Source organism: Suillus bovinus (genome assembly GCF_016758785.1).
Source record: "Suillus bovinus strain UH-Sbo-P2 chromosome Unknown EDB93scaffold_67, whole genome shotgun sequence".
Lineage (NCBI taxonomy): Eukaryota > Fungi > Basidiomycota > Agaricomycetes > Boletales > Suillaceae > Suillus > Suillus bovinus.
The window spans coordinates 34,110-62,098 of record NW_024542123.1 but is presented as its reverse complement, the minus strand read 5'-3'; the positions used below and the strand labels follow the sequence as shown (position 1 = coordinate 62,098).

General features: G+C 45.0%; 6 protein-coding genes across 6 annotated transcripts; 3 read left to right on the top strand and 3 right to left on the bottom strand.

Moving 5' to 3' along the window:
- Positions 1-54: 54 nt before the first annotated feature.
- Positions 55-1,737, bottom strand: EDB93DRAFT_1254004 (uncharacterized protein; the record flags this gene model as incomplete). The annotated part of the gene is made up of 6 exons (XM_041453550.1): positions 55-390; positions 448-666; positions 698-889; positions 943-1,006; positions 1,057-1,113; positions 1,463-1,737. The coding sequence occupies 6 exons, from the start codon at positions 1,735-1,737 to the stop codon at positions 55-57; spliced, it is 1,143 nt and encodes a 380-aa protein (XP_041303966.1).
- An 805-nt stretch (positions 1,738-2,542) lies between these two features.
- On the top strand, positions 2,543-3,988 carry EDB93DRAFT_1254003 (uncharacterized protein; the record flags this gene model as incomplete). Its single annotated transcript, XM_041453549.1, has 5 exons — positions 2,543-2,622; positions 2,673-2,994; positions 3,064-3,317; positions 3,382-3,528; positions 3,586-3,988. The coding sequence occupies 5 exons, from the start codon at positions 2,543-2,545 to the stop codon at positions 3,986-3,988; spliced, it is 1,206 nt and encodes a 401-aa protein (XP_041303965.1).
- A 244-nt stretch (positions 3,989-4,232) lies between these two features.
- On the top strand, positions 4,233-8,010 carry EDB93DRAFT_1254002 (uncharacterized protein; the record flags this gene model as incomplete). The annotated part of the gene is made up of 15 exons (XM_041453548.1): positions 4,233-4,535; positions 4,585-4,615; positions 4,988-4,998; positions 5,050-5,220; positions 5,273-5,460; positions 5,509-5,674; positions 5,726-5,874; positions 5,931-6,667; positions 6,718-6,856; positions 6,911-6,942; positions 7,011-7,193; positions 7,242-7,451; positions 7,503-7,598; positions 7,647-7,702; positions 7,756-8,010. The coding sequence occupies 15 exons, from the start codon at positions 4,233-4,235 to the stop codon at positions 8,008-8,010; spliced, it is 2,727 nt and encodes a 908-aa protein (XP_041303964.1).
- A 5,397-nt stretch (positions 8,011-13,407) lies between these two features.
- Positions 13,408-14,454, bottom strand: EDB93DRAFT_1242404 (uncharacterized protein; the record flags this gene model as incomplete). The annotated part of the gene is made up of 3 exons (XM_041452008.1): positions 13,408-13,860; positions 13,922-13,985; positions 14,036-14,454. The coding sequence occupies 3 exons, from the start codon at positions 14,452-14,454 to the stop codon at positions 13,408-13,410; spliced, it is 936 nt and encodes a 311-aa protein (XP_041303963.1).
- Positions 14,455-21,625: 7,171 nt separating this feature from the next.
- Positions 21,626-23,863, bottom strand: EDB93DRAFT_784624 (uncharacterized protein). The gene is made up of 17 exons (XM_041457466.1): positions 23,685-23,863; positions 23,513-23,616; positions 23,311-23,469; positions 23,175-23,247; positions 23,075-23,124; positions 22,983-23,026; positions 22,911-22,930; positions 22,807-22,859; positions 22,668-22,750; positions 22,531-22,620; positions 22,331-22,473; positions 22,258-22,282; positions 22,177-22,206; positions 22,116-22,128; positions 22,002-22,061; positions 21,887-21,943; positions 21,626-21,835 (listed from the first exon to the last, which is right to left on the bottom strand). The coding sequence occupies exons 2-17, from the start codon at positions 23,533-23,535 to the stop codon at positions 21,811-21,813; spliced, it is 948 nt and encodes a 315-aa protein (XP_041303962.1). The 5' UTR covers positions 23,536-23,616; positions 23,685-23,863; the 3' UTR covers positions 21,626-21,810.
- Positions 23,864-25,109: 1,246 nt separating this feature from the next.
- Positions 25,110-26,710, top strand: EDB93DRAFT_1254000 (uncharacterized protein; the record flags this gene model as incomplete). The annotated part of the gene is made up of 5 exons (XM_041453547.1): positions 25,110-25,205; positions 25,264-25,694; positions 25,743-25,956; positions 26,010-26,620; positions 26,668-26,710. 5 exons carry the CDS (start codon positions 25,110-25,112, stop codon positions 26,708-26,710), a joined length of 1,395 nt encoding a protein of 464 aa, XP_041303961.1.
- Positions 26,711-27,989: the final 1,279 nt, after the last annotated feature.

The following is a 27,989-nucleotide window of genomic DNA, read 5'->3' as shown; positions in this document are numbered from 1 at the left end:
CCGTGCAATAGGAAGATTAACAGGATCCCTCCACACAACTGTATTTTGGTCATCTCACAGTGGTGGGTGAGGTCGAGCAAGGACATCTGCCCCACATAAAGGGTGCTGTTCGAGGGGCTCATGCTCATGATGATGAGGTTGCCCATGCTCGATCTGCTCTTCAGCATGTTCATGCTCCAATTGCGAGTGGAAGGGAATATCTACATCCATATGCACTCCTGGAGTCTGTGGCTCCGCCCTTGGTACAGATAGCACACGTGGTTCATTGGATGCAATTGGTGTGGCTACCTGGCGGCTGCGCTCCTTTTCTGCACGTTCACGTGCACGACGGCGCTGCTGACCAAGTGAGCGCTTATTTACTGACTCTGTAGGAGCATGGTGCATAGCTTCCTTCTCAACATGTTCACGTGCACAACGTCACTGCTGCGCAAGCAAGCACTTATTCACCTCAGCAGGAGGGAGCACAGGATCATGCTCTGAACGCTCGTGTTCTCGATTGAATGTGGTAACGGGGGGGGATCGACTGTGGGGACGCATCCTGAATATAGTCTTTGAGCCATGGAATTTGGAATTGAAGTTCATGGCAGGAAGAACCCTGCAAGAATTCAGAATTAATTTGAGTGCGACTCTGAGATTCAAATAGCCAGCACCCACAGCTTCAGCATACTATGAAGCGAGAGAATGAAACATAACTCACCGAGTCGCTAAATAAGCTAGATGTAGCACATCGCTTCCGTGCTTCAAGAGTTTCCGACTCTATACATGGGATATTCTCATCAGAATTCTCCCGCGCCCGTTTGCGACAGCTCATTTTCGGACCCAGTGTGGGGGCTACAGCCACATTTGGCAGCGTGTTCAAGGAGTCATTGAACGGCTTAAATAAACTTTGCTGAAGGATGATCTTGTAAGAATGAAATAGCAATGAGTTAAATGTCACGTTACCTGGAGAGTGTCATACTCCTGCGAGGATGCATGTCCACTGATGGATTGAGCACTGGTTGCAGAACTGATGAAGGAGTCACAAAAGCCACTTCAAAGTTCACTGAAATCACATACCTTGTGGATTCGAGATCTGCATGTGCGTGCATTAGGTATAAGGCCTTGGGGCTTTGGCTAATAAGGTGATTGGCGAGCGCCGAGTACCGTTGGTTGGTGCCAGCGTGTCAGTCATGTGAGATGTGAGGCATGTGAGAAGGTAGCCAGCCAATGAGAATGTCTGTCAAGTTTGTCTCTACTACACGTGACTGAGCGATTTTATTATAATAGATATCAATTGCCCCATGTGCTTCTGGAGACAGACCCCCAGCAAGGAGGGAGAACAACATCCCAGTTGCTTCTGCCAGCCCTTTCAAGAATGAGTTGGCGACTGCCACAAGTTTGTCGAGGTTTCTTTTTGAAGTGGAGGTAAGTTGGTGATATGGTGCCACTGAACGTAATATGAGTCACTCAGACTCGAGCTCACCATGAGTAATCAGGCATCTGCCTGCGTCTGATTTGCTTATCTTGGATTTTCTGCTGCTTCTGGTCTTCGAGATACTGCTTCACTTGGTCCTTGATATCAGGCAACTCCTGGGCATATAACATCACAGTCTCCTTCTTCACAAGAGCGACATGTTCGCCATTGGTAAGTGACCTGTGTTCTTGAGCAGCTTTCTCCAGGGATCCTTTAACAGTTGGCTGAACACAAGTTGTGTAGAAAAGTTTGGAGTATGCCTCCTGTTCCTGGAGCATGCGCATGGGCTTTTCGGCACACTCAGTAATGCTTCAAATCACAGCATTGATCACCCTTGTTGTATCTGTCTTTGCCTTTCTGCCTGATCTCGAACCTCCTAGACTATTTTTGAATTGAGTATGTAATTTCTTTGTCGTATATATTAGTCACATCGTTATCCAAAGCCTAATGGGCGAATACTCACTGCCTTACGTGCGTCATGAGCCGTGCCCATCTCCATTGACGTCAGGGGTCCTACCTGTGTGATGTGACCTGGCCTTGGTTCTGGGAACTCTGCAAACCATTGTTCACAAAGGTTGGCAAAGAAATTCTTGTAATTCTTGCTTTTTTCACTCTGCTTTACCTTGAATTTTTCATACCAAGGTTGCAACCATGCCTCTTGTTCAACTGATGTCCACCTAGGAGGGGCCATGCTGTTTTTGGTTTTAGTAATATTCACATGTGACGTGTTCCACATACATTAAACTGACTTGATATGTTTTGCTGGGGTAACCGAAATGAAAATTTCAAGAGAGCTGTGTGTTATTGGCGTGCCATCATTATCCCACACACAGATCAGTAAATCTCCCTCGTGCACCAACTAGGGCCTCACATGTAAATCTCCCTTGCACACCAACCAAGGCCTCACGTGTAAATCTCTCTCACATTCCAACCAGGTGTAAATCTCCTTTGCACACCAACCAGGGTGCATACACAAACTCAGGTATGTTCTAGTATTATATTTGAATGAATTCAACCTGAGCATTCAGAACACGCAGTAAATCTCCCTTGCATACCAACCAACATATATAACTCTCTGGCACACTCACTATGGGCCGACCTCAATTGTACAACTCACCCGAAGAAAAGGCAAGAGCTGCTCATATGTACAGACAGGCATATAAAAACAGGTATGTCATCGACTAACTACTGTAACTCCACTCATAAAATTTCTGTGTAGGAACATGAAATCTATAGACCAAAAGCTATTCACAGTAATTGGCAACTCATCCCGTGATTTCACAGAAACTCTCTGTTGCGCATTGATTCAGTGTGAGGAGTCTGAAGTGCTGAATGCGCTCATTGATATCCTCGCAGCGCTTGATATAATCGAGGATCTAGAACTAGAGGCACACAAGGTAGGAAGTGCGGTACTCACACATGTGCGAGAGGTCAGGGTGTCACTACAAGATATAATTGCGTGGGTTAGGATTGATATGGATGCCTTGGATGAAGCGTACGAAAAGGGGGAGATTTATCACCAATATTCTGACAGTATCTGTGTATGTCCGTAATCCTATTAGACAAGTCAATGAAGTCGCTATTGGTGGCTGATGCATGTTGTATTACAGTTGATTCTCCATTCCCTCTCAACACAGAAACTTCTATCCCTTTCTGGGTCTCGTATCCGGGCCCTCAGGCTGTCATTTAATGGATCTGTGATGGACCATACACTGGAATACATCCCCCTGCCGGTTCCTCACATCCTCGTTGACTCGTCTATTTTCCCAGTCTGCACAATCATCATGCTGCATCCCCCCATTCACAAAACAGAACAAGCAAAACTTGCAGCAAGTCACGAGAGATGCCGACATCATTACGAAAAGTAAGTTTGAGTTTTATTAATTGTCTTTTACAGACGGCAGTTCAACTGACGTACAAAGACACAGAGATGGTATATTGAAAAGGCGACGAGAGCTTCGCCTCACAAAGCCATCACAGGAGGTACTGGAGATCCAAAGAGCACTTGCTGTAGCCTTGGGCTATGATGAAGATCCATCTGAGCTGGAGACAAGTGATGATGAGAATGACGCACTGTATGTCATGACTTTTTTTATTTTATAAATAGCGAAACATAATTTAAATATCTACAGATCACTAGATCTCCCATCATGCCTACTCGCCTTCAAAATTATCAAGGATGAGATGTTGGTGCTAATTGGAGAACCCTGCACATTTATGGAGAGTCTCCTCCTTCAGTATGTCAAAAGCTTGCCAGATGATGTGCATGGCAAGGGCGACACCTCAATCATTCAAAATGCGAAAACTGAGGTCGAACACTTACTCCACCATGCAACTCAAGTGCAGGATCAAATCATAATTTTCTGTGGAGTCTCGACTGAGTCTCGTGCTACTGAATCAGTCTCCTGGTTCTTAAGCACTACACTTGCTTATATAGACAATGTCCAGTATTTTTTGGATATTGAAGGACTCACTGAGTTGACGATTGCTCACTCAATGGGAGAGCTGATGTACCAGAAGGGTATCTGTATCTAGGGCTTACATTCATGCATTTTGTTGTCCACTTTTCAATACATCCATGTACTGTTTCTACTAGCACGAATATCACATGATTGGTCACATGCCTGATGCTTCATTTGGTGAGCCCACTTTCTTTGAAGCTCTAGTATCACAAATGTCATCATACTATCAGCCATTGGGATATATCCCTGCAACTTCCAGCTCCTTGTTGCATCAGCATGTCATTTAGTACTGTCTTTCAGTTTACAATCTCTTAGTCATGTTAGCTGGAGGTCGCCCATCCAAACACCCAAAACTTATCCACCATATCCATAGCAAAACTGTTGACCAGGTCAACACCAGACATTGCAACTTCAGCCTGCAGGCAAATGGAAATTTCAGTCTCCGGACATCATACCTGTCTGCTTCCAGACCTGCAATAGAAGAGGAGCAAGCGCTATCTCAACAAGATATTGGTGTGGACTCAGACCCTTGGAATGAGACTCAGTTCAGCCAGGAAATAGAAGATCTGCAGTCTCATTTGGATGGGCCAACTCAAGCACGGCGCCGGAGAACACCAGGGGTGAGTCTCTATGTTGTTTTTTTGTATTACTCTTTTGATTATCTTTTAGGATGATCCCATCGCCCTTTGGCTGCCTGAACGTGAGATATACTTAGACAAACTCATTTGTCTTGAAGGGTGAGGCAAAAGTGCCAGTGAACCATGCTCGTGCAGGGAATTTTCGCCGTCTTTCAGATGTCAAGACTGTTTGTACCCTCTGCTATCTTGTCACGCATGCCTCTTGCAGTCGCACCTCAGAATGCCATTCCATAGAATCAAGGTGGAGTAATTATCATTCGTAATGTATCTGTATTTAATTTTGTTGTGCTTTAGGAATGGTGGGATGGTTTTTTCCATGCCGTGACCCTCAAATCTTTAGGGCTACATATTCAACTTGGTCACAATGCAGGAGAAACTTGCCGTCATCTGAGCCCTGCCTTTCATGACAACTTCATTGTTATTGACACTCACAGGAATCCATGAAGTCAGCCTAGACTTCTGTGGTTGAAAACATGAGGCTTCTCACTATAAACAGTTGCTTCAGGCACATCTATTCCCTGCAACAGCCACTGACCCTAGAACCGCTGCAACATTTGCGGTCTTGAAGTTCTTTCACCTACTTTCTTTCAAGTCGAAAGTATCAGCATATGAGTTCTATCATAGTCTGGCGCGCCAGAGCGACAATACCGGAATCACACCAATACGTGTGTGTCATATTGTCCATGTTGTTATGCAGCTAGGCTCATACTTTTCTCTAGGATCGCTACTCAACATTTCTTAGGATCGTGCATGAGTGGAGAAACCTTCATTCCTTGAAATGCGCTGGCCGTGGCCATGATCCAGCTGGTGTCAATGCAACTCAGGAAGGAGAACTCACTCTTCTGTGCCCAGCATGCCCACACCCTGGAAAAAATTTACCTGATGGGTGGGAAGCTTCAAATCAACAGTGCATTTTTCTATTGTCGGTGGTAGGATTGATGCTAACATATTTCAGGTGGATGTATAGTGTATCTCTTGCAATCGATGCAAATTTCCATCTCAAGCACCAAGCCATCTCCTCCAACACCAAAGATCCAGGTCTCAGCAGTGGCTGGGGCTATTTCATCAATGAGAATCATTACAAGGCCTACATAGCTAACAGTTCCGCCATCACACAAGAGGTTTGTGCTATTCATTATATCCATTCTCACAAACTAAAGTAGTGTCAACAGAGGAGCACTTGTGTGAGCCATAATGCTGTGAACATGGCAGATATGAAAATTTCAAAGGGACTTGCTGCTACAGGCGTCGGCACTGTTGACTGTGCCTGCCATGACATGAAGCTAGCGAATGGTGTCGGGGACTTGCAGAAAGGTGAAAGGTATGTGTACTGTATTCAGTCTGCATCTTTTGCGTACTCATGGCATTATGCTTTAGATATGTAAATATGGATTACCTCGTGTTTTCAGCTTTGTCGACATTTTTGAGCCTCAAAGTCATCAACTTCTCTTATGATATCACATGCCAATGGCACAAGAATCTTTGGGGCCGTGTCCCTTCGCTTCCTCTTCGCCTTCAACCAGATCCTGTTGGCAAGACATTCCGGTATTTTGTACCGAAGTTTCATCTCACAGCACACATCGAAGCTTGTCAAACAATGTTCTCACTTAATTGGTTACCCAGCATTGGTCAAACAGATGAAGAAGCCCCCGAGCGTGGCTGGGCAAATATCAATCATGTTGCTACGAGCACTAAGGAGATGGGCCTTGGAGCACGTCAAGACACGCTGGACGACCATTTCGGAGACTGGAATTGGAAGAAGATCACATCCCTAGGTATTTGTCTGGTCTTCGCTGCTGACATGGTTGGCTCACATCTTGTCTTCAGGTCGAGTGTTGTTACGGAAGGTCACCGAAGCCATCAGAGCGAGCAAGAGCATTGTATTGCACTGTCTGAACTTGAAGACTCTATCCGAGAGTCTGAACTTGAAGACTCTATCCGAGAGTCTGAACTTGAAGACTCTATCCGAGAGTCTGAACTTGAAGACTCTGAACTTGAAGACTCTATCCGAGAGTCTGAACTAGGTGCCTCCTTGCTCACAAAATGGAGAGAAGAGATAGAGACTTGGGAGGTTGACCATACGAAACCTAATCCTTTTGAGAGACATGTTGATAGTATGTGTTTCTTTTTACATGGATTGGCGCACTAACTCATACTCTTCTAGCTATGACACAGGCAGCTGTTCGGCTGGAGCTCACCAAACAAGATACCAAGGAGTTGGAGGATGGCACTGCTGTGTCTCTTCACTCTGAGGTATCTTGCAGTATCCTCATCAGCACCGGCATTGATCTTGAACATGCCCAGTGAGTGTCCCAAGTGGATGACATGATGAATATGCACTTATTTTATTTCTTCAGATGTCGACTACATGCAGATGCGGGATTACTCGGTCAACATCCAACTGACACTCAACGACGAGCATTTTGACCCATAGCAATGCCCTCCTCTGCCGCATAGACGCTTGGACAATGATCCAGACTTTGTACATGCAATCAGTCGCGAACCTACGCGCCAACAGGTTGATTGATTTGTCGAGTGACAACGACAATGACAGTGGCTGTCCCAAGCCAAATCCCAACTCCGGAAAGGCCAAAGACTCGCAACTCCTCCTGCCTTCTGAGATCTGTGATCACGTACCATGTGATCACAAACTCCTTGAAATAGAATGGTCTCTCTGACTCGCACAAGCTCACAATGCACTCAACGAGTGTCGCACTCACATTCGCCTTCGTCAGCAGCTAGTGCAATTCAAAAAACATCACATACACGGTCAGAATCCCAACACTCGTGCAAGGAAGACACTTGATGCTGTGGAAGAACGTCTGGTTATGAGCCATGCAAAATACTCATGTGCACGCAAGGCACTCATTGCTCTATCCAATCACCTTGACCACATTGGTTGGGAATAAAAACTACAGCCGCTCACAAGATCTCACCTCTGTCCTATAGGAGACTTTGCAGGGCAATCACAAGGCAGGACCATCATGTCCTGGATCTGGTTGATGCACGGAATCTCTAATGATGATGCTGAGAGTTTGCAAGATGGTAAGTCTGCTGTCATTTAAATATGTTCATATCTAATTGGGACTACAGCGCTTCGTGTTGAATGGTGCAAGGCCAGGGCACATCAAAACCATTGGTCCGAGGAAGTTCAACTTTTGTTGGAAGAGATGCGGCGAGTTCTTGCTTTTTCAACTGGCAGGTGCAATGGTGGGAGGACTGTATCAGTTTGCGAACACTGGCTAGGTTGGAGGAGACTGAGGGCTTAATTGCATATGTGAAGTGGCAAGCATTTATTCGACGCAGGCTGTCAGCATCATTCAGAGAGAAGTGGAAGGATGTTCCAGCATTGGTGGCCACTGGGATGGGTATCGATTTGACGGGCAACGACGAGGATAAACATCTGTGCCTTGACATCCCTCCTCAAGAAGATTTAGTACACGATGATCATTATTAATTTTGTTGATAGACTACTAATACAACTTCTTTTGTTGGTACCTGAGTTATGAACTTGACCTTTGTTTGACCCAGTGCCAAGTACCTTAGATCTACTCAGCGATTTATGGTGATTGTTGATGGGGGCAGACAAATACTTACCTCGCCTGGTGCTGCCTCCGATAGAGAAATGCTCACCGGGCACAGCCTCCAATGGATAATTGCACAGGAATTATGTATCTATGCATGGATGGCTAAACAGAAAGATGTATGGGGGTTTTTGGCTTATAAGCCAGTTAGATATATCCTTCCCCCACTAATAGGTGCGTGAGTTTACCTTGTTCAAACATGAATACCAATATTCCATATGTTCAGAGGTTCACTAGAACTGATGGCTCAAGGCTAATGAGTTAGAGGGACAGACTCAACTTGTACAGTGCATTCCATCTTTGTACAGCTTCTGGATATTAATCATCAACAGCAATGATCATTTGTTTCGACAGCCTCTCAGACTCAAGATTATTAGTGGATCACAAGCAAGACTAGGCACAGTTGATCATTTTCCGATGAGTTCAAACATCCACATTACTCGAGCAGTACGAAAATTTGTCCAAAAACAACTGTATTGATTGACTAGGTATTACACCATCAGCTATGATACCAAAGCAAAAGCAGAAGCATGACTCACTGTCAGATGTGCCGTACGGTCTGCCGGCTCAATTTCTACTTGCTAGTCCTGCTTCGCAGGTTTTAGCCAAAGATATATACTAAGGCATGCAGGTGAGTCATGTGGTTGAATCCTGGTTGCACAGAAATCTGCTTATACTCACGATATCCTTTACACAATAAAAGTAAGTGTAGCAATCTGCATCACTTTTGCAAGGGTGATGCTCGAGCCCGCATGCACTGACAGACATAGATGCTATCAAAGTAACAACAACGGCGAGGAGGGAGAAACACATTTTCTGTGATCTTGAATGATATCTCTGGGAATGGGGGAACAGTGACTGTAGAACGACAGCCAGCTTTTATACCCTGCATATGCTTTTGGGTATGATTCTTATCGATTTGGCAGAGTTGTTGTTGCTCTTAGCATAACACCAGGGATTTGGACACTCGATCATAGTCTTCTCAGCGAGGAGCGAAGACAAATAATTTATGACATGCAAATGAAGAACAAGACGTGGGGTGTGCTGATTGGTGTGAGCACACACGCTAGCATATGATGACGAAGAATCCAGAGCACCAGTCATGGTCACTGAGTGGCTATTGGAAATTGCCCATTGCAGGCCTTGGTCCATGGTCGTTGATAGTCAGAAACTGAATTCCAGATCAAGTTCAACAAAATAAGATGCTTGAAAAGTGTTCGATGAATCGGTCTAGCACTATCTACTGGATGGGTGTGCACAACTCCAAAGACACCGTGAAGAGGTTTACCATACCAAAAATGGACCTGGTACTACAGCAGTGCCAACCAGGATAAAGTGTGGGCTATGTTTCAGCAAAGTGTGAGTCTTGTGTTAAATTTTGCATACTTGTAAGACAGTTTTATATATAGCGACCAGAGCATACAACACTTGCTCTATGAAGAAAATCACTCCCGAGTTCCTTATGCTACTCCAAAAGACCGGGACCATGTGGACTTTTATCATAGTGCGCGCGCCCATCTGACCTTGGGCTTCGCTATGCAATGATCACTTGTTCCTACAGCCTCTCGAACTCAGGCTTATTAATGGACCCATGAACAAGACTAGCCTGATGGTCGGTCATTTTAAGATGAATCCAAACATCAACATTGCTCAGGCAGTATGGACATATGTCCAAATCCAACTGTAGTGATTGGTCCTGAACTAGGTATTGCACCATTGACTTGCACATCAACGTTAACCATGATACCAAAGCGAAAGCAGGAATATAACTCACTGTCGCGACATGCCGGCTCGGATGGCACTGCAAAGTTGGCTAGGACCTAAGATGCGCAGGTGAGCCATAGTTGAATCCTGGTTACACAACGACCTGCTCATACTCACGCCTACCCAATCTCTTTTACAAGCCAAGCCAGGGCAGCAATCGCTATTATGTATGCAATCTAGTTCTGCGGTCAGACATGCATCGACAAACATAGGTGCTGTTAAGGCAATAACAATGGTGAAGAAGGATAAACACCACATTTTTCATGCGAGGTTATATCCAATCTTTTGAGGAGGTTTTCTCTAAGGATGAAAAAACACTGTAGGATGATAACTAGCTTTCATACCCTGCTTTATACTTATTGTCACCGTTCCAATTGATCTGGCAGAGTTTTTATTACTGTCTGATGGCACAAATTTGATAGAACCTGCAGGAGCATATTCAGTTGATTATGGCCATCGTGTCATAATCTGCTGGCAGATCTCTCATACATGGTTTTATCATTTGAACATGATGTGACACTGCCAGGACAGCGATAGAGGTGAGGAGTTGATGCTCATTCTCGTCGTTACTTCCGATTTGTACCTGGTCGATATCTCAAATTTCTCACTCGTTACTCCCTTGTATATATGGCTGGACTTCTCTATTGACACAGTTCCATCCTAAAGCATGCATGTGGTTACAGCGAGCTGCTTAGTATACAAACCAAGTCACTGTATACTACGGCACTTGAGCTATACATGTGGCAGGTTGCTAAATAAAATAAGATAAAATGAAATGAAATAAATTGAGGAGGGAAGGGACAGACAGATGGAATACATACTTTGCAATGCTTCGAGAGAGTGGTTTGAGGTAGTACTTTGTCAAATGTGCATGGGAAATGAAAATGAAAATTCTTGACATATTTACGCTACGTCACCAGATATTTTGCATCTAAAGCTATCTCGTATTCAACAATAGACACTTTGTCAGGATAAACAAACAGCAAACAGAGATTGAGACTGGTGTCACTCGCATCAAACAACTTCACCAAGTTGGTGTGTTGCGTCGCCTACTTCGCAGGTTGCAAACACCTCTGAGTCCTCAGTGGCAGTGATGACAAGATCTCAGAGTGGGAAACACCCAAGGATTATTTTCCAAAAAATCATGATAGTCCCAAGGAAGAGTTGACATGTTCTGTTGATTTCCTGCCTCCTGGTCAACTCATCCTGCATAAAGAAACAGTCAGGCGAGCGTTGTTTGAAAAGCGGATTGACCATTGCCCAAAACAGACTTGCACAAAATAATTCCACATGGTGCCACACCAGTCAAAGTTGCCGTGCGAATTGCAAAGTGTTATTTAGATAAAGGGACCAACACGAGGTGAGTAACTAGTTGTACTAAGTAGTATGTATCAGCCATATCATGATGACTACATGCAAAGCTAATCATTATATTTGTCTTGGAATTGTACTTCATGCATGCATGATTTGTACTATGTAATGTTTGTGCGCAGGACAGCCCTGGACAGACGGACATTCATGTTTCGATTGTCAGATGCCCTCATGTGAAAGTGGTCATTAGTTTTACCTTGTTCAAACATGAATACTAATATCTCATATGTTCACAGGTTCACTAGCACTGATGGCCTGAGGCCAATGTTAGACTCGGAAGGACAGACTCAACTTGTACAGTGTGTTTCATCTTTGTACAGCTTCCAAATATTAATCATCAACAGCAATGATCATTCGTTTCGACAGCCTATCAAACTCTAGATTATTAGTGGACCACAAGCAAGACTAGGCATGGCCGATCAGGCTATAGTGTCATTATTATGGATAACCAAGTCTCATTAGAGACCACTGGTTATGCTTCCTTGTCATGGATTGCTGATGCTTGACAGATTATCCATTACCGCTCCCACAATGGATAATTTGCCAGACAGCTCAATTTGGTATGTTTCTGCTCATTCTGGCTCAATTCCTCATGTCAGGACCCCCCACAATAATACTACACCGCATTTTTGGCCACACAGCAGTGGGAATTACCCCACAACACCCAAAACATCGCCCATTTTGGTATTCTCCACAATATCAATTATTCCCACACCCTTCCCACCTCACTGCAGCTTTACCACTGCACCACAATAGGTCCCCCCATGTATCTAAGTAGTAGTTCAGTATATATATGTATCACATAATATAATAGACCACTTTTTTTGCTCATTTGTATGCCTGCTCCTCCTCCAGGGGCAATTCAACATATGGTAGGATATAAAACACTTTTGCACTTTTGCCCCTTTGGCAGGGAAGTATCCTGGAGCATTCAGAACATGTTTAGTAGTATATATGAATATATTACCATCTTTATTTGACCCCCTGAAGCGCCCTATATCAACACATACAATATATGTACAGAAAACACAAAGCATTCACTCTCTCCTGGTGGTATACCCCCTGTAAAAAGTTTTCCTGTAGGACCGGACCTTAATTGAAGCAGGGGGTTTATTTCTATGTATATTTGGGGTATATTCATCATATAGCTAGCCCAGGACACACATAGGATCTCTCTACAGGAACAAAAACATCAAACATCGCATTTTTGACATTTTTAATCTTTTTCAGTACCTTACCCTTGTATCCATGATCCAACATGTCCATATATTATTACCATAGAATATATATTGACTTGAATTACCAAGATCAGCTCAAAATAGGCCAGTGATTTGAGCTAGGCTGTATGCTGGCCATTGCTACTGATAAGGAGACTACAACTTCAAAGCATCAAAATTTAATGATCAGAAACCTGGAGCAGAACTCATATATATCAAGTACCATATATCTAAAGTTACAGACCAATCCAATAATAACTAAGTGCTGAGGGAATGACATAGATAAGAAATTGAGTGTGGGAAAATTGAAAGACCCAAAACATCGAAAATGGTCAGTTGAGAAGTAGGCTTACTATATGCTCTCAGCTGAAGACCAGAACATGTGTTTTCAAGGCACTGAGTCACATGCAAGTATGACCAATCATGCCTTGAAAACGCACCGTTCTGATGTAACAATGTTAGTTCAACGATAGAACCTTTTCACTTTCAAATGTGGTAGTAAGTCAAAACGAGAGGTTTTTTTTTTTTTTTTTTTTTTTTTGGGGGGGGGGTTTTGGTTTTTGCGTGCTGAAGGTGTTTGCAGTGTCTCTGAAGCCTATGTAGAATACTTCTGACATGCGGTTGGTGTTTGAATCACGTGACTTGCACATCCACTGTTAATTGACAAGGAAGAGGCATGAAGGTGCTGAAAGACTAATGACAAACGGAGGCAAGAGCAAACCCAAATGAGCAAAACCAAGAACCTCAAGTGTAAGGTAGATAAAGGGAGTTTTTTGCCGAGGGCACGACACAACCCATAACGAGCAAGGCTCACAACAGTTGTGTCAACGGTGAAAAGACCCCCCAAAATGAGACTGTGAGTGACTAATTGAATTATAGTGGCAGTGATTTTACAAAGGTAAAACGACAAATGATGTGCTACTGGTAACGACGAGAAAAGGCGTTCATAGAAGAATTTATCATTGCAATACGGGAATCTGAAAAGGATGAAGTTATAAAAACTGGCAAAATCAAATCAGTCTTTCTCCAATACTCGAGGAAGGCTCTAGACTTCCATCTCCCTTGCATTGCAACTACATCAGGTGGTGTTTCTCTCAAGAGCAGTTCTGTGGCTCCACCAATCCTAAAACAATGTCCCGATAACCCAGGGAGGCCAGCGATCTTCCAGATTTCATTACAGCGGTTAACGAACCAAGTCCATATCATGGGCGCCCAGCTGCCTTGATCTGTTTCGAATGCGAAGAAGGGAGCTGAATCAGGTACTGAAGCATTGGCTGAGAGGTGATGCATGATCGCTGAAACCAGATTTGAGGGGTCCTCCACCCCTGAAGCAATAAGGTTTGTGCCTTCACCATGTGTTGTCTTAGTCCACTGGTATCATCAGAACAATGTAAGGTACACCCATTGGAGTTTGACCATGTCATAAAGGCACATTTCGTGGTGCATGACGCGTAGAATCAAAGGAATTAGCAGAGTCAATTAACAACTCCCCAAGTCTGACATCAGAACATTAGAAGAAGGCCAAATTGATAATCAACAAAGGTACCTGCAGCAAGACCAAAAAGCGGTGGAAGTGACAGCAAGAACAGCCACATCAAAAGCATTGGATAAGTCAAGAAGGCGAACGAGAGTGTGCATGTGTTCTAGGGTAACTGGAGGTCTACATGGTCTCTTTGAAGATGGCAGAACCACCTTAGCAAGACCGGAAGTTGCTGTACGCAGTAGTACTCTACCATGCCAAGGTGCACCATGGAGGTTATGCCAGAAGTGGATACCGGCAAGCCAGTTGTGGATGGTCAAGCTTGCAACTTTCCTGGCCCATGATGCAATGAATGAGGCCAAGAGGTGGTCTGGTGCCGGCATGCATAACTGCTCCAGGATCCTCCTCGAGTCACAATATTGATGAAATCTAAGGAGTCCAGCTCCATAGTTCTCGTGTGTCTTGACCTCAATAGAGATCAACATAACGTCGAGGAGTTTGAGAACATCGTCGAAAGGAAGGTGTGAGAGAACTGAGGAATGGAAAGATGTAGAGTGAGAAGCGGACCAAATGCGAACACGATCGCAGTGTAAGAATGTGAGGATGAAGGGTGGAACGTGCCAAAATATTATTCTTTTTAGGTTTTTGTGGCTTCAGCAATTTGCGAACGGATGTGGGCGGTTCCCCTACCACGGGTTGTCTTACCAAAGACTCCCTAAGTAAGGCCAAATCCCCCACGACGCCTGCACGGGCTGACGTCTGGAATGGAGGTGTGCTAGACATAATCTGAAATGAAGGAGCAAAGCTCTTCTGGGAGCTCAATTGAAGGGAGGCGAAGAGCAGGTGGACTGACCTCACCGCGAGAGGTCTTGTCCACTCTGTTCTGTTCAGATTCTACATAAACAAGAGCGTGTGCCACGTTCATGGCCATTGCAATAGATTCTACCCTGCGAATGCATAAGTTGACTTGAAAATTTCTACTTCTCCCGTGTCTGAATGCGCCAATGATGCCTTGGTTGTCAGAATGGATAAGTACTGTGGTGTTGCGCCATCCTGACTTGAAAAGTGTCCTAACAGCAAGTTTGATGGCGATGGCCTCAAGCCACCCAATGTCTCTACCCTGACCTTTCCATCCTATGTGCAAAGTCCACGTGTTCCATCTTTCACCCAAGATGATTCCTATTCCCCAATCGGTCAAAGCATCCACCCATAGATCAATATCGCATGGGTCGCCCCTTGAAGTGAGTAAACGAGGAGGAGGTGGGTAATTAAGAACATCTAACCACCATTTCAAATCTGTCACTACTGATGTGTGTGGGAAGCAAGAGGCATGAATGGAGGGGTACTCAGCTATGAATGCTGAAAGGTTTGCTAGGTACACCCAGCCATGTGGTATGACAAAGGCGACGTGCGACAAGGTTCCATTAATGCTCATAGCGTCTTTGCACGAAATACGCCTTCCGCTTGCCAAAATGTCAAGCAATGCGAAAAGCTTGTCGCGGTACTTCAAATGTTTTACCTCCGGTAGTGTGACGGTGCACAGGACTAGGTCCCACAGGAATCTGAGGTAAATGAAAATGTAGGCGAAGTCAGTCCATTTGGTTGGGTGCCAATAACAGCTTCCCTCCACCCAAGGCAAAACAAAAGAACAAGTGGTCGTTGACCCACTTCTTGATTGGTCCCAATTCCATTCTGTGCAGAATGTCGATGGTTGTGTCTGCGACATTGCCTTGGACACCTCCTGCTGTAGATAATCCAAAAGGAAACATGTGATCTATAAAGTATCAGCCGTCAACCTCCACAACCAGAAAACATTTATGTGGTGGCCAGACAGGCATGGTTCAATAAGCTGCCTCTATATCAAGAGTGGCTGCTTGTGTCCCCAGAGGTACTGTGGCGACCTACAAATGTATGAATGAGGAATGGAATGGAGAATAGTGATGAAGGAGAAGACGAAGAAGAATGAATACACGTGAGACGTGCCAAAGTGAATGCACAAGATGCTCGAGAGCACGATAAGTGTGCATGCACGACTAGTACCCGAAGGTACGAGAAGCTGAGCAACTAAGACTGAACGTGGTCAGAAGAGCTCAAAAGGCCTGAAGGAGAATTGAATGAAGGACAGGGTTGAACACCCCACCCACCCCTTGCAACTAAACAGGGTGAACACGGCCAAATGGGCTGCACAAGCCCAGAATCATAGAACGTACAATTTCTGCGACATGTGCCGCTGTACCCCATTCGGTGGGGAAGTCGTCAGAATCAAGAAACCCATTGACCAAGAAACCATCTGCATTGCAATGAGATAAGTCACGAACAACCCTAAATTTTCCTCGCTCTCCTGCTTTCTCCACCACCCCAAGTGGTGATGAGGCGAAATAACCTCCCAAGATGTTGTGGACCTCATCTTCCAAGAATGGGCCTGACATGGGACCAAGAGAAACTTCGTCGTTACAATAAGCGCGAATGACGTCAAGATGATCTAAAGCAGATTTATGATTTTTTGGTGTATAAGTGTGGGTGAGTGGCAGAATGTCCCCAATGGGAAACCCATGGCACATATTGAATGTCAAGGTCGGATAAACATGTTGCAAGTTATATTGGTGCAAGAGATTGTTGTACGCATCGGCATCATACGGTGTGGTGATACGCTCATGGATATCAGAGGCAAGACTTCGAAGCAGCTCCATGATTCCTGTCTCCGCAGATAGAACAGAGGTGAATGACATCAGCTGAGTGTTTGGGGGCGAAGCAATGTCCAAGATTGAAAGAAATGCAGATGGGACTGGAGGAGGATTTTTGAACGAGTTTCCCTTGCCAGGAGCGAATGACAGGGACGTCTTTTGTTGTGTGTGTGTGGGTGCATCCACTGGCTCTATGTCCGTACCCACCACAGATGATGCAAAGGGTCATGTCGGATACTTGCAGCCCTTTGTCCTTCCGAAAGGGCTTCCCATCGTTCGAAAAACCGACGGATGATTGGCCTTCGGCTTTTCACTGAGGGTAGGGGTTGAAACGAGAACTACTCCCTGAAGTGTGCGCATTATTTGACGAAAGTGAGGTGTTAATCTTTATTTCGTTCCAACACTGCATATATGCGCTCGGATCATGAAAAGATTGAGCATTGAAGAACTTCCTGCAAATTTCTATATCGAAGTTTAGGACTGCATTCCAGTCGTCGCTAAACTTGTCGCATGACAAGCAGAAGTCACGATGTTCTATGAAACACTTTATAGTTGCCTCGTCAGCAACCAGAGTCATCATTTTGAGGAAATTATTATAAGCTTCGTAGAAGCGATCAGCTGGAAGTGCCAATTCTGCTGGGAATGTTGAAGTGTCCATAACGCCCATCTTGGGATCATCTAAAACAAGACCTTTCTTCATCTTGATGCAAGAAGGGTCCAGGTGTATCTTCCGGAGTGATGCGAGTGTAAGAAGCATGAGAGGAACGTGGATCTGTGCCTTCGCAAGGTTGATGATAGGCCTCGGGATTTCCATTCCTGTGTCTTCTGTTTGTGTAATTACAGTATCAGAGTCCTTGAACACTATAGTATCTGAAGCAGACGAAGATGTAGGTACAGAAGGTGTTGTAACACTAGAAGATGTATCTGTGTTTGAAAGGGCACCAACAACTCTTTTCGCTGTATTCGGGATTAAGGAATTAAGGAAACTAAAGGCTCTAGTAATTTTGTTCCCCGGGAAGGGTTTAGGTAAGGGTGTGAAAGGTTGTGGGGAAGGTTCATCAAGTAAAGACTCGTCGTCAGAGATTTCTTCAATAAAGTTAGGGTCGTTGCACTTGGCTTCTCTAACAATGTTGTTACAATAACATTTACTCCTATTTCATTTTTCCTTTGTAACCATGCCTGCTGACTCTAGACTCGGCTATTCTCTTATCAAGCGGGCTGTCCGCACTCCTCTTCTTTCTGATTGTAACATAGATACTATCTTGGACTGCATGGCGGTTTCACCTATCTTTGCTATCTTGATAGGTTGTACTCTTTTTCCTATCTTTGTTACCTTTCCTGTCGCGGCTGCGCTGCTTCCTTTTACCTATATAAACCCCATGTACCATAGATGTATTCCTTAACTTAATCTACTGGGTTTTCCCCTTGAAACCTGATCTACAAGGTCTCCACCCTTGTAGCCTGATACCTGATTCTAAGACAGTCACTCACTGTCTTAGCCTGAACCCTTGACTGCAGTAGAAGTGCTAAAACCACTCGCCACTGATCCTGCACAGAAGCCGCGGCTCGTGCAGCGTGAACCCTTTGAACCAGAAACCTTCCTTGTACTAGGAAGGCCGACGAACTGTCGACTGAGCGATCTATCTTTGATCCTCGACAGCAGAACTATCCCAGTCGTAACAAATGTTCCTTTCAGAATGTGCTGAGTTTTCTACCGCAACTGCTTCTTGATCCTCGAGATCAACAGCAACAACCAAATGTCTTCCTACAGAATCAACAACTCAATTGATCTCACCATCCGACAAAACTCGGTTGTTTGCGGAGTTAAAAGCCTCGGTGCTTTTACTGCCAGCCCCTCTCGGTGGTCCAGGGTTTGAGGTGTCAGTCATAGTGAGGATGAAAATACGAGGGTATGAATAGATGTATGCGCTAAACCCTCAATTGAGAAAAAGGGCAAAATGGTAAAGATGATAGTAAGAAAGCAAGGAATGCACAATCCATGTGCCGTATGTTTAATATGCACAATAATGCTTAGTAATTCCAGCGTACCATGCGCTATACTGTATCTTGACGCGTGAATTACTTGAAAGAACGCATGTTCCATGTGTTGCACTATGTCTTGATGTGCGAATTGCTTAGTAAGCCTCTGTTCGTGCTTCTCAGTCGCATGGCTCCTTTGAAGCTCGAACTGCACTCAGACTTTAATCCTAGATCAACTCATGTTTACACTACATCCCTTCCACCCATTCTCTACCCTCAGGGCAATATGTAGTATAGGTTCCTTAGGTAGTTTACTATCATTCCTACATAATTTTCAGGAAATCTTCGACCTGTATGAGCTATAAATGTAACTTTGTGTCAAAAATGACAATTATCACTTTTCACTCATATGGTCTTTTGCCTATCATGCAGTCAATCTTTCATGGATCATTCTAAAATTTTAATCATATCATGAGGGACATATATTAGAGGTATCCCTGATCTCTAATTCACTTATCACAGGCTTTGCTATCATATAGGCATCTAATCAATAGAAAGCCCCCTTTACATTATATGTCACCTTTCTACCATATATCTAGCTGATCCTTAACATGAAACACATATTTGGATGTACTACTGATTATATATGAACATGGCTGACCAGATGTGCAAGGGTAAGATACTGAAAAAGATCAAAAATGTCAAAAATGTGATGTTTGATGTTTTTGTTCCTGTAGAGAGATCCTATGTGTGTCCTGGGCTAGCTATATGATGAATATACCCCAAATATACATAGAAATAAACTCCCTGCTTCAATTAAGGTCCGGTCCTACAGGAAAAAAATTTACAGGGGGTATACCACCAGGAGAGAGTGAATGCTTTGTGTTTTCTGTACATATATTGTATGTGTTGATATAGGGCGCTTCAGGGGGTCAAATAAAGATGGTAATATATTCATATATACTACTAAACATGTTCTGAATGCTCCAGGATACTTCCCTGCCAAAGGGGCAAAAGTGCAAAAGTGTTTTATATCCTACCATATGTTGAATTGCCCCTGGAGGAGGAGCAGGCATACAAATGAGCAAAAAAAGTGGTCTATTATATTATGTGATACATATATATACTGAACTACTACTTAGATACATGGGGGGACCTATTGTGGTGCAGTGGTAAAGCTGCAGTGAGGTGGGAAGGGTGTGGGAATAATTGATATTGTGGAGAATACCAAAATGGGCGATGTTTTGGGTGTTGTGGGGTAATTCCCACGCTGTGTGGCCAAAAATGCGGTGTAGTATTATTGTGGGGGGTCCTGACATGAGGAATTGAGCCAGAATGAGCAGAAACATACCAAATTGAGCTGTCTGGCAAATTATCCATTGTGGGAGTGGTAATGGATAATCTGTCAAGCATCAGCAATCCATGACAAGGAAGCATAACCAGTGGTCTCTAATGAGACTTGGTTATCCGTAATACTGCCAGGAGCAGGTGGGCCAATCATTTTCAGATAAGTTCAAACATCTGCATTACTCAAGCAGTACAAAAATGTGTCCAAAACAACTGTATTGATTAACTAGGTATTACAGCATCAGCCATGACACCAAAGCAAACACAAAAGCATGACTCACTGTCGGATGTGCCATTCGGGCTACCAGCTCAATTTTTACTTGCCAGGATCTTTATATTGGCAGAGCTTCAATGGAAAGTTATAACCCTAAGGCATGCAGGTGAGTTCTATGGTTGAATCTTGGTCACACAGCAACCTGCTTATACTCACCTCCTTCGGTTGACAACTAAACATCTCACAACATTCTGCATCTGCATAGCAAATTTCTCCAGTGCTTTTGCATGCACTGACAGACATAGATGCTATCGAAGTAACAACAACAGCAAGGAGGGAGAAACGCATTGTGTGTGATCTCGAATGATATCTTTGAGGATGGGGGAATAGTGACTGTAGAATGACAGCAAGCTTTTATACCCTGCTTACTATACTTTTGGGTACGACTCTGATCGATTTGGCAGAATTATTGTTGCTATCTGCATAACGCCAAGGATTTGGATACTCTTGGCCACAGTCTGCGGCAGATCTTCTCCGCGAGGAGCGAAGGCCAAGAATTTTACGACATGCAAGTGCAGAACGAGACGTGGGGTGCGCTGATTGATGGGATCGGAGCAGTACAATCGTTGTTTGTGGATAATTTGACGTCACTGGTCTTGTGCATGCTATGGACAAGGGATAGGTACTATTGCTTTCATCAGGAAAAACCACGCTGCCTACGCGAGCCTATATGGTATTCGTAGGTTGGGTAGCCTGTTAGGTAGGTCCCGGAGATGTACGTAGTTGTGTAAGTTCGCTGATGACTCATTGCACCTCATACAACACTTGCTATATGAAGAGAATCACTCCCGAGTTCCCTACGCTACTCGAAGAGACCAGGCCCAAAGCTTTTCACTTTTATCATAAAGTGCGCCCCCGTCTGACCTTGGGCTTCGAATATGTAACGATCACTCGTTCCGACGGCCTCTCGAACTCAAACTTATTATGTATTTCTTAAACAATCATCGACCAGGCGGCAAGTTCACACATATCATGCAGCGACGTCCAGTGTTGTAGAGGTTCCTGCAAGGGCTAAATAGATGGACCTGATTCATTGATCACTTACAGCGCAACGTTGCAGCGGGTGATCCTGGCCTTGTGTCAAAGACTTGGCACTTGATGGCAGCACCCCAGTCACAATCGCACTTTTTCTTCTGAGAACATGGAAATAGCCTGTCGTGTTATTGTTTCTAGATTGTCTCGTAGGGGGATTCCAGTTTTGATTAGCGTCCCCGTTCGTAATATCCACGCGCAGTCGACGCCCAAAGTGTGTAACTTGTACGTGGAATACGCAGCGTATCATCAACAAAACCAAGGGATGCACCTAAATGTTCAATCTATGTATTCAAGATCGCGTTTTATGCCTCCACAAGGTCTAATCACGCATGAAGATTCCATTGAACTTGCGAACGCTCAGCGCTGGCACAACGAAAACTCTGAGTTGTGCATCATAGGGACAAGATAAATAGATAGGTTCAAGATGCACCACCATACGTCGAAGCTGAAGTATGAATCCTCTCATGAAATTATATAGGGCCGGCATAGTAACTGAGAACTAATTCTAAACAAATACATTCTTAGGCTTCAGCCGTGGACTGGAACCTGAACGCAGGATGAATCGCGGTACACGCATCTCGGACAAAAAAGATTTACCCTGAAAGGGCGAACTCACTCGTCAGCGGAGGCACTTTAGCCGACGAGGGGCTGTCACTGTTCACAACGAATGAGACTGGTGACTCATACAGATGAAGATGAAGAAAAGAAAAACCTTTCAAAATCGACCGAAGGACGGATGAGCGAGAGGACCACTTGGCTAGATGCAATCGTGCTGCAAATGAAAGTAGGTCATGCGTCCAAAGCTGAAGCCATAACGAGTCCTGACCAGATGCATGCGGCTTTCAACAGGTCAGCCACATAAACTCGGTCAAACCATGGGCACATACCAGGCGTTGAGAAAACAGCATCCATGATAGCTGACGATACAGAGTGAGTAGGTGTTTGCCAATGCAGTGAAACAGTCTTACGATTCAGGCTTAAACGATTCAGGGTCTACAAATTTTAGTCTGCGACAACGCTTTGGAGCAACAAGAAACATACCAGTAGTGTAAGGTTTGCTATTAAATTGAGGATGAAATATATCACCCCTTGTTTCACAAGTGTCTTCCATAGCGTAGAAGATGATGGCATCCTCAAAAGTCCAATAACGGTAAGAACCAAAAGGGCCAAACCATACAACATGCCTACACCCGAGATAGTGATTATGACGTATACATTGATCATCAACGCGACATGCGTACCATATATGACCACTGCACTAGTATATGCGCGTTTGACAAAACTGATTATACACACCCCATTGCTGGTGGATGCATGAGTGGTTGCAAGGACTAGAAAATAATTGGATAAGGAACACCAGAGGGCAGCAAATACGTACAGAGAGTGAGCATTGTCCAATGACCTAGTGAGAATAGCACTAACAAGAGGCGCAGCAAGTAACTAGTTTTCCAGATGATCCATCTATATGTATATACCATGAGATCGAGTATGATATGGGAGATCAATGAAAGGCTTACGTCCTGATCATCAGATTTGTTGTGGAGAAACCGATGGCGGCGTTTTTCGCAAACTAGGCATTATGACGGTAAATCAGCAACCTCGCGGGTGCTCCCGTGCTCACTATGGTGATGGAATTCATGCCTGAATCGAGGTAAACCTCCTCGACAAAGATCAACACATTCAAAACACTCACTCTGACAATTAACGCTTGTGCGAAAGGGACTAAATTGCGCCGCACTGACAAAGGCCGTTAGTATGCTTGTCACTTTCTGCATGTCGACTCACAGTAAGACTGTCGCGATCAGGAAGCTGAATCTGGCTGCAGTGTACGAGAACTGGGCATTTGTAAGTGGCAAGCGTTCACCGCATCTTCGAGAATGCGCACTAAAGGCCATCGAAATGGAAGTTGCCTCCGAAGCAGTGCTATCTCCACATGTGAAGAGCGTATATATTCCCAGCTACAGACACAAACGCAAGCTAGTTGATACCATATTTGAGGCATTGCAGCGTGCAACACTCACCTATATAAGCCGAGGATGGCATACAACGACTGTATTGAAAGTACCACCAATTTCGCTTCGAGGTCAGGATCGTTCCAGTCCACCATAGCGAGAATTGGGTAGATATGGTAGATATGTGTTGAGGGCGTCGGGGGAATGACAGCCTGTTCATTAGAAAATCTTCGGTTTAATTAGGACAAAATGTGGAGTACTAGGTACATACATACAAGTCTCCCACATCAACATTTTCAACCCTGTGGAGTTGCTGTGGAGTACTTATTTGTTAATCGTGTGATAGAAGCACTCAAAATTCATGATGTCTTCACACTTGCAACATTAGACCACCACAATAAATGTTTGTCAGTTGAAGGTCAAAGATGAATGAATGGTCACACCTCCGTAAGAGCCAGAGAATGTACATTCGTAGAAGTAGTGCAGAGCATCTTGGTGGCTTGAGCGTGAGAAGCAGGGTCGACGCAGAAAATTATGACGAGTTTGTTACAAAATGCAAGGGTCACCAAAGTATTCCAGGACCCTCTTCTAGGGTCTTGGTGCAACGATTTTCTCACAATGGCAGACCAACGGGTACCCGCTGAAGCCTGAGTCCCGCTCTACTATGAGGCAACCTCCCGCAGAAATTTCCCGCGCCTAGGGGGCATGCTAATTTCTGAGGTGGCAACAGACGAGTATTGCCGAACATCTTGGGTATCCCACAGACGAGCCTCGGAGTATATACGACTTTTAGATTTTGAAAAATCGTTGTCGTCTTCTGAGGGCCACTACTGCAAGTGTCACTGCAGAACCAATCATCAGGCTGATCACAAACCTGGAAAGAGAAGCGAGAATAGAAAACTGGTACATGCGGATTATGGCCCATTTCAAGTTTGGAGACGTGTAACATCAAATCTGTGGGACGCGCATGCATACTAGTCGTGTGGAACATTCCGTAGAGTGGTTGAAGCTCGTTGCAATGTGGACAAGAATGGCTTGCTTTCGTTCAAAGTTAGGAAGCTCGTCATTGGACATTCCCAAAAGATGGATATCATTGGGATCCTCACAACACAGTGGAATGGCCAAGGAGGGAGTTGGCAGGTAGCCCAGCAAATTAAAGACGAAAATCAATCGTAGGAAATCTCGGACAAGTCCGATCATCGATCTAGGCTACGCTCACATAAGCTCGCAGCCACCAGCCATGGCTCAACCAAGTAGTACAGGGGTACGAATTCACTTCGAGCTAAACAAAACAGACGAGTCTGATGATAATAACTGGTGAAACGATATTTTTTTGGGGGAACGATAACGAAAATGACAGTTCAGAACGACCCTGCCCTGGTACCTACCGTGACCGTTTACGTCGCGGTCACGTGAACCTCAGTCTAGCACGGTGACCCTTTCTACATAGCTTAGCCTTCGATCATAGCTTCGACTTCAAGTCGTGCTCTATACGAGTCGAGCACGAGGGGACGTGAAGCCACCTCAGCAGGCGACTGCGACCGTCAGAACTTCTGGGTTGCGTAGAACCAGGCATGACCCTACAAATGAGAGTCGGGTCTGCGAATGGCGAACGCCAAAACGCGGTGCAGGAAGAAGCCATGTGGATATCAAATATTAGCGTAAGCATCGTCCGCATTTTATTCGATGTCTGTGCTTTCTTTGTCCTCAAAAGCATGTTACTAGATCTTGATCTTAAATGGGACAAGCTTCAACGGCATAGTACTGGTCTGAATCCCAACATGCTGTAGCGGGCATGACTCGGACTATCCTATAAGACTCGTTCTTTGATCAGCGCCATCGTGCAGCTAGCTCACTTACCGCCTATGATGCATCGCACATCGAGCTTGGATAACTTGGTCAACGATATTCTCATTAAAATCTTCCAGACCTTGTCTGTGCAAGAAATACTGACACTGAGACGGGTGAGTCCATCGCACTTTTTTCATTTGGAAACTTCACGCACATTCCACCTTTACTCAGACCTCCAAACGTTATTATTCACTGTCTAAACTTCGCAGCGTATGGTATGCGGCATTCTGCACTGAAGTATTGGCCCGCCACCTTCCGCCCCCTGGCCCTTCGTGCTCTCTCCGTGCACTGCATTCCGCAGACCTGGAGCATCGCACATTACTAGCTCTTTCCCTCCAGAAACGTTGGCCACGATGTACGCCTGATGTTATTGTTTCGAGCAAAAAACGAGAGACGGTCGACCAGATCCTGCTTATCCCTGGTGGAACGCAAGTCTTGACCGTCCATGGAAATAAAGTGATATACTGGCTCATCTCTGGGCAGACAGGTGCCACACGCAAGCTTCAAAGGCTTGGAGAGTGGTCGTCACCGAGTGATGATACTTGCATGGTCGTGAAGGACAAGGAGGGACAGGGGATCATTGCCATCGGTTGCAGAGATCAGTGAGTCCCTTCTGAAACGAAAACGAAAGGGTCGTTGACAGTGGATAGACCAAATAAACATGCCGCTGTATTTTCTCTCGCTTTGGAGCCTGCGCTCAGAAAATTATGCGACTACTCTGTCGTCCCTGGCATCGTCGCAGGGATATCGCGACACCTCCTTTTTCTAGATACCACTTCAGAGAAGGACGGTGGCGGTCTTGAGCTCCTAGATTGGCATGCTCAGACGGAAGGCACTGCCCTACTCCCACGTATACCCGATTTGGTAAGTAAGCCAAGTGCGACTTCAAATAACAGACCCGTGAGATTGTGTGGTAGTTTGGTCCATTTCTAGGCTTCGTCCATTTCTCCGAACATATACTTGTGGCATGGGAGACGTGCATCAGCGTGTTTCCGGTGCCTGAGGTTCCAGCCCAGGGACGAATGGTAGTCGCCCATACTAGAGTGTTCATGTTTTCCGAGCCCATCGGCTTACCTGTGGCCTTCACAACTTGTGTTTCTCGAGGTTGGACTGGCACAGATGCTCCTGCGTACCGACCATCGCAGGAAACGCCTTCGCTCACGATCGTTGCGCGTCCAAAGGGCAAGTTGGGGAGGATTGCTATGTCGATGCTTATTCCGGTAGACAACGATGACGGTGCAAAACATGTGACGAGCTTCGGATATCAGCTTCTCCGACTATCGCCATTTGTTCCTGGGGTGCTTGGAGATATAGACAGGGGTTCAAGGGGGCAAGCATGCAGGCAGATATGCATAGGATCGTCTGGGCGCGGGCTATGCGTCTTTGGACGGGAAGTGCGACTGTGCGAGCCCAGTCTGTTGTATATCCTCCCGTGCGAGATGCAGTTTGGACCTGTGTTCGAGACGGGGAAGGCGATATATGAGATTGAAGATGGAGACAATGTAGATTTTGACGAGGGAATGGGACGGTTAGTAGTTGCAAAGGGAAGTGGGGGGTTTGACGTTGTCCAACTAGTGTAGCCGAACGTGCGACGTGCACGATTCCTCGTGATGTATGAGCCATCCCCAACGTCCGATTTCATACGAAAGATTAAATTGGACAAGATTGCGAATAAGGCAAGGGGATGGGATGTCAAGAAGAGAACTCGCTAAAATTTCGCAGCACAGGAACGGATTGCGTGCAAAGAGGATGGTTCTCACTGGGTTGCTGGTTCTCATAGGAGATCTAGATATGTCATGTGCGTATAGTGAAACGAATCGGATCTATGGAGTGACAAGGGTGGTACAAAGAACACGATTAATTTATGTGGGTGTGCCGCGATGCCGACACTCGAGCCCTCCATTAGTGTTTGAAGCGATCTTCTTTCCATTTTTAGATGCTAACGCTGACCTTCTATCTTCCTGCCAGTAGCTTCCCCTACTATCTTCATATTGTTAGTGACTCCAACTACAAGTTCGAATCACTATTTTTGGTCATGGAAACTCATCGTGATTGGTCTCGGTCAAAACATCCGAGGTAATCTTACTGCAAGATCCGTGGCGACATGTCGGGATTCGCCGACGATGTCCTCGAAGTCTTCTGAGATGTGCAACGGATTAAGGAAAGCATCGAAGGATGTCTCAGGGACAGTGGCAAGAAGGAAAACCATGTTACCTCACAGGGCTGGTCCAAAGCATGTGGGAGTCGATATAGCCTTATCGTCGACTGTAACCACATGTTATCTGGGACTTGGGACGAAGTTACGTGTGCTGTGCCACGAAAACAAGATTAAGTTGTCACACAGACCGAGAAAGGTGAAAGACATGAACTATCATTCTCATGACCGGAACAAGTATTTCGAGGTTCTGGACTCAATGTCGCAATGGCATTCGGCGCCCTTAACCCCGCGTCGAATCGTGAGAGGAGCATAGAGGATATCTATTGGGCAAGCTAATGACGCTTCTGAGAACGCAAAACGTAAAAGTTAAAGAATACTTAATCGCTATTATTCACTTCAGAGCGCGATTCAGAGAACTATGTACCAAAGGCGATAAGACCATACGCGGGATACTCCGATGTCTCCACACAGAACGCGATAGCGACGTGGAGTAACGTGGGGCGCGAGACTCGTGATCAACCTGGGATAATCAAATAACGCTGTACAGTCGTACATTAGCGAACCTGGGAGCGGCGACCAACCTGACTTTGACCTGCCTGACTTGGCCAACTTGTGCATATGCATGCAACGTTGCAGATCGGCAGAACCTGATCTCAAAAGATGGATGAAACTGCGTCTGAATCGGGAATCAGAAACCACTATCAATTGCAAAGTGTCGATAAAGAATTATTCTTACCAT